General features: G+C 42.2%; 1 protein-coding gene across 3 annotated transcripts in view; it reads right to left on the reverse strand.

Annotated features, from left to right (window-relative positions):
* Positions 1-17,718, reverse strand: part of DENND1B (DENN domain containing 1B) — a 302,717-nt gene that overhangs the window by 85,648 nt on the left and 199,351 nt on the right. For all 3 annotated transcript variants that reach the window (XM_029062651.2, XM_029062649.2, XM_029062648.2), the window contains one exon: positions 11,497-11,598. In XM_029062651.2, coding sequence (XP_028918484.1) covers positions 11,497-11,598 — 102 coding nt within the window. The remainder of the gene's footprint in view (positions 1-11,496; positions 11,599-17,718) is intronic.

Consider the following 17,718-nt stretch of genomic DNA (forward strand, 5'->3'; position numbering starts at 1 on the left):
TGACTGATAATAAAAATGGCGACTGTTAAGCTCTTACTATGTGTAAGCACTGGGACAAGTTCAATACTTGCATATCTACCTCAGCCTCTTCCCCACCTGAGATTCCCAATCCAAGGGGGAGGGATAACAATCAAGGCATGGAGATGTAAAATGACTTGCCCAAGCAGCAGGCAAGTGGAGGGACTGGGATTAGAACACCCTGACTGCTTTACATTAGAGCAGGAGATACTAAACTAGTCAGATCCTGCTGAGAAAACATTTCAAGGTTTTGTATGGTATTGGGAACAATTTTCTAGTGCAAAAAGAAGAATCATCTAGGGTATGAATAAACTAGAGCATACACTTTTCTTGATTGATCGTTGCCAACAGGGAGAAATTAGTTGAGGATTTAATGGGATGGAAACCCTGGAGGAAGCAATTACAAAGTAATTGTGTTCCTCACCCAGAGAGGAGAGACAGAAAATGAACTTTAGGAAAATGAACTGGGAGACACTTGGGGCACAAGATGAAAGGGGCCTGGTGGAAGCAAGCATAAAGGAGGCCAGGAAATCCTTCCAGAAAGGAAATCGTCAGAGTTGGAAAACTGGAAATTAGGCCAGATCGGTGAAAGGGGCAATGTTGAGATTGGAAAGCAATGGCTCGAAAGACAACAACGCAACAAGCTTAGGACACAATCGGTTCAACGAATGCCTGAACCAACACACTGCCACCCAGCAGCAGTGGCAACAACGGGGGCAAGAACCAGAAGCAGCATGGCCTAGAGGATAGAACGTAGGTCTAGGAGTCCGAAGGACGTGGGTTCCAATTCCGGCTCTGCCACTTGTCTGCCGTGCGACCTAGGGCAAGTCGCTTCTCTTCTCTGTGGCTCAGCTACCTCATCTGTAATGTGGGATTTAAGACTGTGAGCCCCATGCGGGACAGCGACTGTATCCAACCTGACCAGCTTGTATCTACCCCAGCACTTAGAAGAGTGTTTGACATATAGTAAGTGCTTACCAAATAATAATAATAATAATGTTGTTATTTGTTAAGCGCTTACTAGGTGCCGAGCACTGTTCTAAGCGCTGGGGGAGATACAGAGTAATCAGGTTGTCCCACGGGGGGCTCACACACTTTTAATCCCCATTTTACAGTTGAGGGAACTGAGGCCCAGAGAGGTTAAGTGACTTGCCCACAGTCACACAGCTGACAAGTGGCAGAGCCAGAAGTCGAACTCAAGACCTCTGACTCCGAAGCCCAGGCTCTTTCCACTGAGCCACGCTGCTTCAATACTATTGAAGCATACTATTATCATCATTATTATTATTAATTCACAAGGCTTTAGCGATGCGTATCTTGGAGTCCTAAGAAATTGATAGATGGTAATGCAGTGTCATTGGTCATGATTATGGAAACTCATGGAAAGAGGAAATAGTTCTAATAGTTGGAAAAGAGCAAGTTGTGCCACTCTTTTCAAGGATGTATTGTCAGTAATGGAAATACACTCAGAACTGTTTAACTGTGATCCCTGGAAAAAATGGTAGAATTTGCAACCACCTGGAGAAACTTGTGATATAATAAAAATGTGAAAAAAGCAAATCATGACAGGCCATTTTAATTTTCTTCTGTGACAGAATGCTATATCATGTAGGCAAAAATGAATGCACTCTACATATCCCCATAGATCAAAAATATAATCTACTTTGTAGAAATACTACTACTAATAATAATGATGGTATTTGTTAAGCACTTACTCTGTGCCAAGCACTGTTCTAATCATTGGGGTAGATACAAGGTTATCAGGTTGTCCCACATGGGGCTCACAATCTTAATCCCCATTTTACAGATGAGATAGCTGAGGCACTGAGAAGTTAAGTGACTTGCCTAAAGTCACACAGCTGACAAGTGGTGGAGCCGGGATTTGAACCCACGATCTCTGACTCCCAAGCCCGTGCTCTTTCCACTAAGCCAAGATACAGCATGGTCTACTAGAGAGAGAGGCCAGGCCTGGGAACCAGAGAACCTGGGTTTTAATCCCACTCTGACACTGGCCTGCTGTGCCTCTGTAACCTCGTATTCAATATCCCTTTTCTCTATCCATTCATTCGTTCAATAGTATTTATTGAGCGCTTACTATGTGCAGAGCACTGTACTAAGCGCTTGGAATGTACAAATCGGTAACAGATAGAGGCAGTCCCTGCCCTTTGACGGGTTTACAGTTTAGCCTGAGCACCACGTAGAACAGGGATTGTGTCCAACCTGGTATTTTGCACCCGCCCCAGCACTCAGTTCTTGGCATTGTTAAGTGTTTAGTAAGTATTACCTTTCATTCAATAGTATTTATTGAGCGCTTACTATGTGCAGAGCACTGTACTAAGCGCTTGGGATGAACAAGTCGGCAACAGATAGAGACAGTCCCTGCCGTTTGACGGGCTTACAGTCTAATCGGGGGAGACGGACAGACAAGAACAATGGCACTAAACAGCGTCAAGGGGAAGAACATCTCGTAAAAACCGATGGCAACTAAATAGAATCAAGGCGATGTACAATTCATTAACAAAATAAATAGGGTAACGAAAATATATACAGTTGAGCGGACGGGTACAGTGCTGGGGGGATGGGAAGGGAGAGGTGGAGGAGCAGAGGGAAAAGGGGAAAATGAGGCTTTAGCTGCGGAGAGGTAAAGGGGGGATGGCAGAGGGAGTAGAGGGGGAAGAGGAGCTCAGTCTGGGAAGGCCTCTTGGAGGAGGTGATTTTTAAGTAAGGTTTTGAAGAGGGAAAGAGAATCAGTTTGGCGGAGGTGAGGAGGGAGGGCGTTCCAGGACCGCGGGAGGACGTGACCCAGGGGTCGACGGCGGGATAGGCGAGACCGAGGGACGGCGAGGAGGTGGGCGGCAGAGGAGCGGAGCGTGCGGGGTGGGCGGTAGAAAGAGAGAAGGGAGGAGAGGTAGGAAGGGGCAAGGTGATGGAGAGCCTTGAAGCCTAGAGTGAGGAGTTTTTGTTTGGAGCGGAGGTCGATAGGCAACCACTGGAGTTGTTTAAGAAGGGGAGTGACATGCCCAGATCGTTTCTGCAGGAAGATGAGCCGGGCAGCGGAGTGAAGAATAGACCGGAGCGGGGCGAGAGAGGAGGAAGGGAGGTCAGAGAGAAGGCTGACACAGTAGTCTAGCCGGGATATAACGAGAGCCCGTAATAGTAAGGTAGCCGTTTGGGTGGAGAGGAAAGGGCGGATCTTGGCGATATTGTAGAGGTACCTCTTGGGCCTGTACCATTTGGGCCCTGGATATTCACTCCACCCTGTAATCCTCACATTACTTATGTAGGTATCTGTAATTTATTTATTTTAATGTCTGTCTCATCCCTCTAGACTGTAAGCTCCTTGCAGACAGGGAACGTGTCTACCAATCTGTTGCACTGTAATAATAATAATAATAATAATCATGATGGCTTTTAAGTGCTTACTATGTGTCAATTGTACTCTCCCAAGGGCTTGGTACAGTGCTCAAGGAAGCTCTCCATAAATACCACTGATTAATTGATTCTGAAGTCTGTCCAAAATGGCACCCTCTTTGACAAGTTGGAAATGTGGGACCCACGACAGTTAGGTGGATGAACATCTAACTCTACCTCAAGACAACAGGAGTCAGAGGACCTGGGTTGCTTGCCTGGGTCAAGTCACTTCATTTCTCTGTGACTCAGTCACCTCATCTGTAAAATGGGGATTAAGGCTGTGAGCCCCATGCGGGACAGGGACTGTGTCCAACTTGATTTGGCTGTAGCCATCCCAGTGCTTAGTACAGTGCCCGGCACATAGTAAGTACTTAACAAATACCACAATTATTATTAGTAGTAGTACCATCTTACCCAGTGGGCTGCTGTGTGACCTTTGACAAGTCACAGCATCTCTGGGCTGCCGAGTCTTCATGTATTAAATTGGGATTAAAAACCCCTGCCTTCTCTTGATCTCACAGGGATGTTATCAGGACAGAAGTGAACATGGCATAGTGGATAGGGTAGAGGCCTGGGAGTCAGTAGGTCATGGGTTCTAATCCCTGCTCCACCACTTGTCTCTGTCTGACCTCGGGCAAATCATTTCACTTCTCTGTGCCTCAGTTACCTCATCTGGAAAATGGGGATTGAGACTGTGAGCCCCACATGGGACAGAGACTGTGTCCAACCTGATTTGCTTGTATCCACCCCAGTGCTTAGTACAGTGCCTGGCACCTAGTAAGTGCTTAACAAATTATTATTACTATTAAATGAGGTAATGTGAAAGTGCTTTGGAATAAAAAGCCCTACTCAAATTCAGGGTGTTATCACTAGGGTCAGTGGCTTGACTTCAACCTGAGAAGACAGGGATTAATTCCAGAACAAGACCTATGCTAAATCTTTACTGATGACCAGATTGGAGGAACTGAAAATATTCCCATCGGATATCAATCAATCAATGGTATTTATTGAGTGCTTACTGTGTGCAGAGCACTGTACTAAGCGTGGAGGTATGGACATGACGCTAAATTGAGAGGGGTTGCTGACACCTTGGAAAACCAGAGCAAAATTCAAAAAACTGGTGAATTGCTCCCACAGAGAAAGAATGGAAGGGAAAAATTCCACAGGGACAGAAAAGTGCGGTGTGTCCTAGCCTGACCCTAAGGAGAAGGGGCACCACAAATCCAGGTTGTGGAAAGATGGATTAGCCACCGCAATGTAGGAAAAAGCCTGAGGGTTGTACAGGACTAAAAGCAGCCTGTGAGTCACCCACACAGTGGCTGCTATTTCAAAACTCAGCTTGGGACTGGGATGTATCAACGGAAATATGACAAGCCAGAGTTAGGAAGCCATTTTCTCCTTGATACTTCGTGTGAGCCAGGTCTTTCTCTGAGAACTGAATTTGCATTTCAACACCATGGTTTTAAAGGATGCCGTGAAGGTCCAAAGAGGAGGGACAAAAATGACTGAAGGCTTGGTAACAGGTCCTATGGGGAAAAAGCTACAGGAACTGGGCCTGTTTAATTTAGAGAAGAAAAGACCCAGGGGAGGCTAAACCGTCTTTCAGGCCACCATGGATTTAGTGAGAATGCCTGTCCATTGCTTTCAATGTGCACCTACCCTCAATGAGGAAACTGTTTAAATGAAAATGGGGAGGATTTTGGCTGGACACCAAAATGATGAAGACCTTGAGCATTAAAATTAACCAATCGACGCTATAAATATAGACCCCCAGCTCCGTTACTTGCCCGCTGCCTGACTGCAGGCCTCAGTTTCCTCGTATGTAAAAGGGAATAACACCTGCAGTAATATCTGCATTTCCCTAACACCGAGGGACATGGTGAGAACAAAAATAAGATAAATATTGTGAAAACGATCTGGAAAACACGGTTGCTCAACAAACACAAGGTACTAATGATTACAAAGAATTCTGTTAAAACAAATAGGTGAAAAGTGAATTCTCTCTCTCTGTACCTTTTTAAGAGGAAAAAAAGGGAATGTGTATCTTGACTACAGTGCATGTGTGACTACATGTTAAACTTCAGGACAAAGTTGCTTTCATTGCCAGTGAGAGCACAATGAAAAGTTGCATATATTAAAAATTAATCATTTTCATTTTCTTTAGTTTTACAGTCATTTCTGGAATTTGCTTAAGCTTAGCAGTGAATTTTACAATGCCATCCAGAAAATAATGGAAATGAAGAGTAAAGACAGATAACAATAAACACATCTACACAGATAGAAGGGAAGAGCGGGATAACAGTGAAGCTAAGTTTTGAAGACACTAGTGATGTGATAGAAAAAACCAAGTGTTTAAATTGCACTGGAATCTCTAAGGGTTATCTTGATCTTACCCTCACCACACTTGATATCTCTTGGGAAGGCCATTTCACTGATTGCTAAACACTAGCAAGTGAGGGTGAAAGCAGAGCTGCAGAAAACCTGAAACTAATATGCTCTCCTCGGTGGGCCCGGGGTGGGGGGCTTTCTTTTGTCTCCCATGTGTGGTGGCATTTTGCCACGCCAAATCTTCACGCTGGAATATCAGGAAGCAAAGACGCTATCACATCATTGCACATCAGCTTCAAAATTATGAGATTCTGATTGTGTGATAGGTTCTTCGAACGGAAGATTAGATATCGAATCCTCTGAAAAGTGAAGCCACTTTATTTGTCACACGAGTTCTCTCCCTGAGAACCCTTCCAGGTCGCTGACTGACAATACTGAAAATAGATATTCAAAATCTTATTCTAAAATCATTGGGGGATTGCTAGAACATTTCCGGTACTTCACAGTTTAATACCAGCTAAGGAACTCGGAAAATTATGTGGACGATAGAAATCATATTCTGCATTGACTAATCAGTCACTACTGCATCAACCTCCTGCTGACCTCCCTGCCTCTTGTAACCTCCCCACACAGTCCACACTTCACTCTGCTGCCTGCATCATTTTTCTTAAAAAAGTTAATAATTAACAGTAACAATTAATTACGTCCACCTCTCCTCATTATGCGGAATGGGCAACCACTATGGTCCGGCCCGCACTCCTCTGGTACCAGCTTACTCACTGTACCTTGATCTCATCTTTTTCACCATCCATCCCTTCCCTACATTGTCCCTCTAACCAGAAACTCCCCTCCCTCCCCCATCATATATAATAGACCACCACTCTTCCCATCTTTAAAGCCTTATTAAAATTATGTCTCCTCGAACAGGCCTTCCCTGATTAAGTCCTCTTTTCCAATACTTCCTCTCCCTTCCATCACCTATGTGCTTGGATCTGTATCCCTTACATAATTGCTATTCACACTCCCCTCAGCCCCACAACTTATGTACATAGCCATAATTTATTACTAATGTCTGTCTCCCTCTCCAAACCGTAAGCTCCTTGTAGGCACGGAAAGCATCTACCATCTCTGTAGTAATGTACTCTACTGAGAGCCTCGTACAGTGATCTGCACACAGTAAGCACTTAGAAGCTATCACTGGATTATGCCATTAAATGAATAGTCAATCCCCTTTCAACAACCTGGCACAAGCATCAACTGATTAATGCCTACGGTATCACAGATGGTATATAGAAAAGAGACACCAAACTCCCATAACTCAAGAGAGTCAGTGAGAACCAGGAATGAGGACTCTTGATAGATCTTGATCATTTTACTAGGTGGGTATCAAAATGCTTCCTCATAACGAGGCTGGAATAAGGGATGAGAAATCAGGAATGAACTCTTTACAGCCTCTGTTTCATATATGCCGGCTTGGCCTAGAGGAAAAAGTACAATCCTGGGATCCAGAGGTCTTGGGTTCTAAGCTCAGGTCCAACACTTGCCTGCTGAGTGTCTTTGGGCAAGTCACTTCTCTGTGCCTCAGTTTCCTCAATTGTAAAATGGGGATTCCATACCTGTTCCCCCTCCTGTTTAGATCGTGAGTTCCATGTGGGACAGAGACTGTGTCTGACCTGATTAACTTCTATGAGCCCCAGCACTTAGAATAGCATGCGATGTCTAGTGTCCACTTTCCATTCAGTCGTATTTATTGAGCACTATATGTGTGCAAATACCACACAGTAACAAATACCGTAATAATAACCATAATAATGATCAAAGAAGTGGGAGCTTATTGACTCAGCTTCATGGCTAAAGTGTGCGTTTTTACTGGCTCACTACTTTTCTATCTAAAACTGGAGTTACCCTATTGACAATTTATAATTTAGGTAAATTTCTAGCACTGTGGTCTGCCGGAAAGAGCACAGGACTAGAGAACTGGGTTTGAATTCTGGCTTGGCCACTTACCCGCTGTGTGATCTTGGGCTAATCAACTTCTCTGTGCCTCATTTTCCTTTTCTGTGAAATGTAGATGAAATACCCGTTCTCCCTCCCCCTTGAGCTCTCAGTGCCTGGCACAGAGTAAGCACTTAACAAATACCACTAAAAAAAAAAAATCCAACTGCTCCCAATCTGATTTTCCCATATCTACCCCAGTGATTAACACAGTGCTTGGCCTATATTAAGCACTTAATATGTATTATAATTATAATAATGAAATTACGTGTCCCTCGGAATGTGCCTTTTTCCTCCAAACATACATCTCTTTCAGAAAAGTATTATCGATCCTCGCATCGACTCCAACGCGTACTACCACCTAGCCAAACGACTGATTCTTATTAATTGTACACTTTAGCCAATGCATAAAAGATGAAATCCCAAGGACAAAGCGATTTAAATCAGACTTTCATATAAACTTCTAGGCTTCTATTCTAAGACTGAAAATTGCTCAAAACTCCAAGTTTGCTGAAACTCAAGCTGTTCAAAAAACTCACGTTCTGAGGAATAATTCCTACTTTGTTGATAACAATTTTTGACTTTATATATTAGAGGGCTTGAAATTACTTGAAACTCTAAGTAAAACACTTAAGAACACTGATGAAGCCTTCACTCAGAAGAAAAGCCTCAAGCCACAAGTTGGGAAGAAGATGGGAATAATTTGGTAAAAGACATTAAAAATATCCCCTTTTTTTCTAAATGAGGACTAAATCTGTGGAGTAGCAGGAAAGCGGGTGGGTGGGCAGGCAGGGGCAGAAGAAAGTTCCCAAACAAATGCCCGTTTGGTTTCAGGAAGTCACAATCAATGAGCCAGCACACAGACGCGAGAGGTAAGTTGGGCCCCATGATATCCTTTTTCACGAATAACAAGCACCACTTTAACCCACTGTAGTCATGCTATCCCCAATTAAGCATTTATAGGAATATCTCCAGGTGAGTTGAAAGTGTACATTCTTGTTAAAAATACTTAATTCATCTGGTCAAAGCTACACAATTTGTTTATGCCTGTCACACTGTAATAGGTTTACAGACATCAACAAAAATGCACAAATAAAATGTCTTTAAAAGACAGCCTAAGAACCATTTTGCCCTAAAGCATGGGCCAATTAGTCATTTATTTGCGTTTTTTATGATACAAATCTATAGAGAAATGATGAAATCTAAAAACAAGTGTTCTTGTCAGAAGACAGGAAGAGACTTTTTTTTTCCTCTTTAAGGAAAACAAAGGATTCCTGAAAGTCTCGACCTGATTTATTTTTCCAATTTCAAATACCTAAGGAGTAGCGGAACTGCTACTGGCATGGTAGTATTTCTAACAGTCAATAAATCTAAAATATTATGTGTGAATATTGGAATGAAGCCATTAAGAAGATTACAGCATGCAACACAGCAGAGGGTCCACAGGAAAAAAGGACTGGTAATTCAGGACAACTGTGACCACTGACCCTTGATCAGTCAAGACCACTGGTCAATCTGACAAAATAATAGAGTTCACATGCATAGAAAGTCATCTAACCTGTAAGTATAATTTAAACACTTTGGTGAATGATTTAAAAAGGTCCTTTAAATCTCAGTTAATTTATTACACTTCGGATCATGCCAACCGTAATTTTTTTCAGATTTCAAATACATTTTTATTCATTCACAGGGAAAGCAAACATGATATTACTGGAGGAATATTAATATATGTGATGCATTTCAAAATGCTTGGTAATGGAGAAATCACATTATGGTCATGAAATTTTTTTTATCACTTTTGGACAGCTTTGAAAGGTCCTTTGTTCATAGTGGATGGACTGCAAAAGTTGTCTGACTTTTTTCCAGGGGAGAGAATCACACGCGATTTCTGATACTTTCCTAGCAATTTATTCTGCTATCACGGTGTTATAATTGTTTTTGCATTTTTCAATCATATTGTTTACTGCACTGAGGTTTACATTTATGGGTTTATTTACATTCAAGTAACAGCAAAGTTCCATCCAATCAAAGAGTCTTGTTCACGTGGCGACTCTTATCAATCTACAGCTTTATCTAATAGGTTGTTTTTGAATGTTAATACAGAATACTTTTCCTGTCATTTCAGATGTGCAATACTTTTTATTCTGTGTGTTCTGTTTTATCTTACATGTGCTTAGGTTGAATGTGACCAATTAAGAAATTTCCATCAAGAAAGCTATTTCAAGGTTGTATTACAAAAAAAATAAACCTAAACATCAAATAATTTAAAAGATTCTCAAGAAAAAATTAATTTCTATTACTGAAATTAATAATGAAATGGAACTTTTGTTATTATTATACACATTTGAAAAAATCTATTCTCTTCCAAACTGATGAACTCTAGGAGATTCACCAAGGTATGGGTTTACTGATGGAAGTTAGTATATTGTTTTCACCAATTCTTTCCATTCCAAGGAGAACCTTCATATATTATCAAATCAAAAACATTATTTATAGCAGCTTTTTTCCATTCTTAGGATAAACTGATCCAAGATAAATAACAAGATAATTCTATTTCTGGATACAACTGGATCAGTTTAAGCGGAATCTGTGATATCAATTCAGTCCACTTATAATAATCCAGTTACGTTTTCATTTAATGCAAGTTCAGCTAATAATACACAGTGCTTATTTTTTATTTTAGAAATTGGATTTCCGCTATTTTAAAATAGAGTGTCTCTTTTGTTCTTATACCATAATGACAAGTTACCGATGCTTGTATTTTTATGGATTTCACAGCACTTTCAATAATTACTATTCAATACATTCTAAAGGTCCCAAAGCCTGAACATCACTAAGCCCCCTACTAAGGAAAAGCAAGAAAGTAGAACGTACTTTTGGTTACTCTTTAACATGAAATACAGAATATGTTCTATTATAAGCAGCGGGTGGGGGGGAGGGGGAGGGGAAAGAACTTGCAAGATCAAAGACGAGAAAAGAACTGGCACTTAATTTATCAGCCTTTACAGACAAAAGACAGTTTTCATCATTTGGAAAGGATCAGATGTCTTTTATGACAAATTGGGTTTGCAGTTTAATTTACAAATAGAATCCTAAGTAAGCAGGCTTTGCTCTGGCAAAGCAAATGACAAACAGTGTACGATTTCACTCATGAGGCCCTCAGCAGGATAGAAAAGATGAAAATAAAACCGAAATAATTTAGAGAAAACAAATAAATGTTTCAGAAAGTTGAGAGAGATCAAAGTCAGAATTTTCTGACCCCAACTGTACAAGCATTTCTTATTATATTGACCAGTGCCATCAGATCATTAATTAAAAGGAAAGGGCTGGCAGGTGGCAGGCCAGCAGAAGCTGATAATTGGCCCCCTTCTTCTTCTTGCCTTCAAAAACTCTCCCGTTCCTTTGCAAGACATGCCACGAGGCAGACAGAAATGCCTACTTTGTAATATAATGATTAAGATGAGATGAAGAGACTTGCGTTTAAAGCAGCTATGCCTAATGAAGGCAGCTGGCTTTGTAATTATGAGCCTGCTTTTACAATAAGGAAGATGATGCTTCATTCAACATCTCAACTGTCAAAGAGGGGAAAAGAAAATCTCATCTATGAGGTGTGCAGCTGGTGCTTTTTCTTTCCCTCCTTTTTTTCCCCTTTGCATCAGGTGGCAAAAGCAGACAAAAAATAAACTATTATCAGCTCAAAGAACCTGAGGGAAACAGACGCTCAGAAATACCCGTCATACTTACCACTTCACTGGGTAAGTCGTCCAAGTCATTAAATGGTGTTTCCAAAGTGTTTGTGTCAACATTCAGCACAACCACATCTTCCAGAGACTTATTTTTCACCCTCTGATGAAAACAAAATAAAACATATTCGACTCTGAGTTGCCCAATATGATTTCCTTTCTAACAGTGATACTACACCGAGGGTTATTCCGATGCTTTTGTTCATTTATCAATCAGTGGGGGAAAAGAAAATCTGTTGCGTATACAATTATCTCCTTTCCTTCGGTTCTCCTCATGGTAGAATCACTTTAAAGGTAACTGTTCCTCTCTGAAAAATTAAAAGTAGACTATACATTTTAATTTCTTATCAGGCATGCTTATTTATTTCCTTATCATGCTTTAAAATAACATTTATGGAAATCCCAAATAAAATCTGGCTCTGCCACCCTGCATGACTGCCTGGTAATAAAGGAGTAGTCTCAAACATAAATGAGTGAGTATATTAGCGAGCAGTCATGAAACACAAAAAGGAGCCATGGAAATTGCATTATTGCAATAGACTTTTTGTGTTTTCTATTTGCTAACGGGGACTGATATGGCTAGCAAGTACTGAGGTTAAGGATGGTCGAGCATGTTTACCATAAGGAAAACAGAGGACAGTACAGTTCTAAACTTGTACGAGGCTGGCAGTGCCACTAAATTACAAGCTCCTAGTGGAGGGGTATCCCATCTACCATCTCTACTGTACTTCCCAGATGCTTATCACGGCGTCTAAACACAGTAAATTCTCGATAAAAACCCACTGATTGATTGCTTACCACGTGACCTCAACATCTCCCGCTCCACCCACACAAATTATAATTGGCAGGGAATTGCACTTGGAAAGCATACAAAGAAAGGAGCAAAAGTGATTCCTGCCCTGGTGAGGTTTACAATGTGAGGAGAATCCAAGGAGAATCTGTCGGTATGACAGGAAGAAGAGTAATGGGTGAAGAAAGCAGCTGTGTACGACGGCTGAGTTGGTGGAGGGTCATGAAGCTGATTGTAATATGGTTGTATTTGATGAGGAGGGATACGGGGAGCCAAGCAGAGGGTTTTGAGAAGGGGAGAGATGCGTGCCAAACAAAGTTCCAGGAAGATGATCCGGTCAGCATTGGAGTGGGGAGAGGTTGGAGGCAGGGAGACCCAATGAGGAGGCTAATATAATAGTTGGTATTTGTTAAGCCCTTACTATGTGCAGAGCACTGTTCTAAGCACTGGGGGAGATACAGGGTAATCAGGTTGTCCCACGTGAGGCTCACAGTTAATCCCCATTTTACAGATGAGGTAACTGGGGCACAGAGAAGTCAAGTGGCTTGCCCACAGTCACACAGCTGACAAGTGGCAGAGCCGGGAGTCGAACTCATGACCTCTGACTCCGAAGCCCAGGCTCTTTCCACTGAGCCACGCTGCTTCCCAATAGTGTAACCTAGATATGGTCAGATACCTAAATAGATCCCGCTTCTGCTACTTGTCAGCTGTGTGACTTTGGGCAAGTCACTTAACTACTCTGGGCCTCAGTTCCCTCATCTGTAAAATGTGGATGAAGTCTGTGAGCCCTAAGTAGGACACCTTAATTACCTTGTATCTACCCCAGCACGTAGAACAGTTGTACATAGTAAGCACTTTAGAAATGCCATCATTATTATTATGATTATTATTATTCTATGGTCATGGTTGTTGTTGTTTTTATCAAAGTGGTAGCCGCTTGGATATAGAAAATGGATGGATCTGAGAGATATTTTGTAGAAAGAATCTGCAGGATTTGGCAGCTGATTGGATGCTCATTCATTCATTCATTCAATCATATTTATGGAGTGCTTATTGTGTGTGGAGCTCTGTACTAAGAGCTTGGGAGAGTACAATACAAAAACAAGCAGACATATTCCCTGCCCACAATGATCTTACATTCTAGAGGAGGAGAGGATGTGAAAGCTGAAGGAGAGCGAGGAGTCAAGGATGATCCTATGGTTGCAAGCTTCTGGGAAAAAGTAATCGATTAATCAAATGTATTAAGCGCTTACTGTGTGCAGAGCCCTGTACCAAACACTTGAGGGAATGCAATATAAAAGAGTTGACAAACAGAGTCCCTGCCCACAGAGAGCTTACAGGAAGGACAGTGGTGTTACTGGCCGACACAAAGTTAGAAAGGGGAATAGATTTAGGAGGTAAGATGAATAGTACAATTTTAGATTTATAAAATTTGAGGTGCTGGTGGGCCATACAAGTGGAGATGTGGAATTTCAATCAATGGTATTTACTGAGCACTTACTGTCTTCAGAACACTATACTAGCTCTTGAGAAAGTACAACAGAGCTGGGAGACACGATCCTTGATTACAAGGAGCTTACATTAATAATAATAATAATGATAATGATATTTGTTAAGACCTTACTATGTGCCAGGCACTGTACTAAGTGCAGGGTGGATACAAGCACATCAGGTTGGATACCATCTCTGTCCCACAAAGGGCTCACAGTCTCAATCTCCATTTTATGGATAGAGGAATGAGGCCCAGAGAATAATAATGTTGGTATTTGTTAAGCGCTTACTATGTGTCGAGCACTGTTCTAAGAGCTGGGGTAGATACAGGGTAATCAGGTTGTCCCACATGAGGCTCACAGTCAATCCCCATTTTACAGATGAGGTAACTGAGGCACAGAGAAGTTAAGTGACTTGCCCACAGTCACAAGGCTGCCAAGTGGCAGAGCCGGGAGGCGAATCCATGACCTCTGACTCCGAAGCCCAGGCTCTTTTCCACTGAGCCACGCTGCTTCCCCAGAGAAGTGAAGTGACTTGCCCAAAATCACACAGCAGACAAGTGGCGGAGCCAGGATTAGAACTCAAGATCTTCTGACTCCCAGGCCTGAGCTCTATCCACTACACCATGCTGCTTCTCTATACAAAGGAAAGTATACGAGCATACAAGGGTGCAGTGTTCTGCACACAGTAAGCGCTCAATCAATATATCTGAATGAATGAAACAGATATTAATATAGATTATGGATAGGGAAAAGAACAGAGTATAAAATCTGATAAAAAGCAGTGGATAGAGCACAGAAGGACTTGGATTCTAATCCTGCCTGTTGTATGTCCTTGCAGCGTGGCTCAGTGGAAAGAGCATGGGCTTTGGAGTCAGAGGTCATGGATTCAAATCCCAGCTCTGCCACTTAGCTGTGTGACTGTGGGCAAGTCACTTAACTTCTCCATGCCTCAGTTCCCTCATCTGTAAAATGGGGATTAAGACTGTGAGCCCCATGTGGGACAACCTGATTCCCCTGTGTCTACCCCAGAGCTTGGAACAGTGCTCTGCACATAGTTAGGCGCTTAACAAATACCAACATTATTATTTTACTTCTCTGTTCTCAGTTACCTCAGCTACATGATGGGAATTAAGACTGTGAGCCCCAAGTGGGCCATGGACTGCATCTAAAATGATTAGCCTGTATCAACCCCAGCGCTTAATAGAGTGCCTGACAAACAATAAGTGCTTAACAAATACTACATACAAAAAAAGTCACGGTTCAGTGTGTCGATTTGAAAGTCATCCGCAAATATGTTGCAGCTGAAGCCAGGTGAGTGGATGAGCTACCAAAGAGAGTTGGTGTGGATGGGAAGAGGAAGTGTAGGGAACTCAGCTCTGCCACTTGTCCCAGTTCTGCCACTTATCCCAGCTCTGTCACTTGTCAGCAGCTGTGTGACTGTGGGCAAGTCACTTAACTTCTCTGTGCCTCAGTTCCCTCATCTATAAAATGGGGATTAAGACTGTGAGCCTCGCGTGGGACAATCTGATTACCCTGTGTCTACCCCAGCGCTTAGAACAGCACTCTGCACATAGTAAGCACTTAATAAATACCAACATTAACCCAGAACAAGGCCTTCAGGACATCTGCAATTAAGGGATGATAAGCAGAAGAGGAACCAGCCAACAAAACTGAGAAGACATGGTCGGTGGTAAAAAGCTCATTGTGGGCAGAGAATGTGTCTGTTTATTGTTGTATTGTACTCTCCCAAATACCTAGTACAGTACTCTACACACTATAAGTGCTCAAATATATGATTGAATGATTATTAACATAATAATAATAATGATAATTGTGATATTTGTTAAGTGCTTACTATGTGCCAGAAACTGTATTAAGCTCTGGGGTGGATACAAGGAAATTGGGTTGGACACAGTCCCTGTCCCACCTGGGGTTCACAGTCTCAATCCCCATTTTACAGATGAGATAACTGAGGCATAGAGAAGTGAAGTGACTTGCCCACGGTCACACAGCAGACAAGTGGCTGATCCGGGATTAGACCCCATGCCCTTCTGACTCTGAGGCCCATGCTCTTTCCACTACACCATGAGAACCTTGCTAGCACCATGTCAACATTTCCTAAGTCAGAAAATGTTTCAAGGATGAGGGAGTGTTCCATCATGGCTGGCAGATTTGAAATGGGAGGGAGTTCCCAGCACGGGGGGAGGACACGAGCAAGAAGCCGGTGCTGACAGATACAAAAATGAGGCATACTTTCCAAGACCTTAATACAGTGTTCTGTACACAGTAAGGGCTCAATAAATATGACTGAATGAATGAACAAATGCAATCAGCTTGTAACTAGGAAGTTAGGGATTATGGTCTGAGGCCCGAAGAAAGACCGAGTCGGACAAAGCGGTCCTCCAATATGGGATTTTTATCTAGAGTGACAAATCACCTCAATCTAGTAAGGATAGTCCTGGAGTTCTGTTCACTGTCCTGGGCCATTTATAACCAATACGCATGTGTCCAGGAATAGAAATGACCCAGCTCAATAGGTCAACTGTAGTTGCTGACTTTCAAATACATGGATTTCCACATCGAGTAATGCCCAGTAAGATTAGTCAAATAGACATTTCAGATACTGGAAGACTTGAAAATTGCTTACATTCTCCCCCACATGCTTGGGATGGTGTCCTGATTTTAAGAAGAAGAATGTGGCCAGTCAAGTAGTAACATGCCCAGAATTTCAATAGTAGTAATCAATGGTGGAAGTAGGGCACAATGAATGGAGGTCCAAATACTGGATACAGGCAGAGAAAACACCACAGATTTAAAAATCTGTGAAGAAATACTTAATTTAGCTGCATAGTTCTGTCACCCCACTTACTTCAACACAGGAGGATGGAAATAGACATTTCTTTAAATTTCAGAGACAACCTTTAAATTCACATGAGGTCGATGAGTTCGCTAGCATTCTCCCTGACCCCAAAACTAGGACGTCAAGGACACAGGAAGGGAGGGGTCAGAAAGAATAGGAGGAAAAGGATGAACTGAAATCTCGGCTAAAAAATTGTCCCTGCCCCCCAAAAATAGGTAGCTGGCCAATGACTGGTGGCTTGCAAACGTTGGGAAGCTGCATGGCCTAGTGGAAAGTGCACAGGCCCCGGAGTCAGAAGACCTGGGATCTAATCCTGACTCCTGACTCTAATCCTGACTCTAATCTTCTGTGACTTAACTGCTCCGAGTCTCTGTTTTCTCATCTGCAAAATGGGAATTCAGCCCCACTCTCTCCTACTTACATTGTTAGCCCCATATGGAACAAGGATTGTGTCCAACCTTATGATCTGGAATCGTCCCAAGCACTTAGTACAGTGTTTGGCATAATAATAATAATAAAATTATGGTATTTGTTAAACGCTTACTATGTGCTAAGCATTGTTATAGTAGGCACTTTAACAAGTAATAATGATGATGGTATTTGTTAAGTGCTCACCATGTTTCAAGCACTGTTCTAAGCGCTGGGGTAGATACAAGGTAATCAGGTTGTCCACATGGGGCTCATAGTCTTAATCCCCATTTTTACAGATGAGGTAAGTGAGGCACAGAGAAGTGAAGTGACTTGCCCAAAGTCACACAGCTGACAAGTGGCGGAGCTGGGATTTGAACCCAAGCCCGTGGTCTTTTCACTAAGCCGTTCTGCTTCTAAGTACTGCAATTATTATTAGTAGTAATTATAATAATAATAATAATGTTGGTATTTGTTAAGTGCTTACTATGTGCCAAGCACTGTTCTAAGCGCTGGGGTAGATACAGGGTAATCAGGTTGTCCCACGTGAGGCTCACAGTTAATCCCTATTTTACAGATAAGGTAACTGAGGCACAGAGAAGTTAAGTGACTTGCCCACAGTCACACAACTGACAAATGGCAGAGCCAGGAGTCGAACCCATGACCTCTGAC

Source organism: Ornithorhynchus anatinus, chromosome 4, assembly GCF_004115215.2.
Source record: "Ornithorhynchus anatinus isolate Pmale09 chromosome 4, mOrnAna1.pri.v4, whole genome shotgun sequence".
In the NCBI taxonomy this organism is placed as follows: Eukaryota; Metazoa; Chordata; class Mammalia; order Monotremata; family Ornithorhynchidae; genus Ornithorhynchus; species Ornithorhynchus anatinus.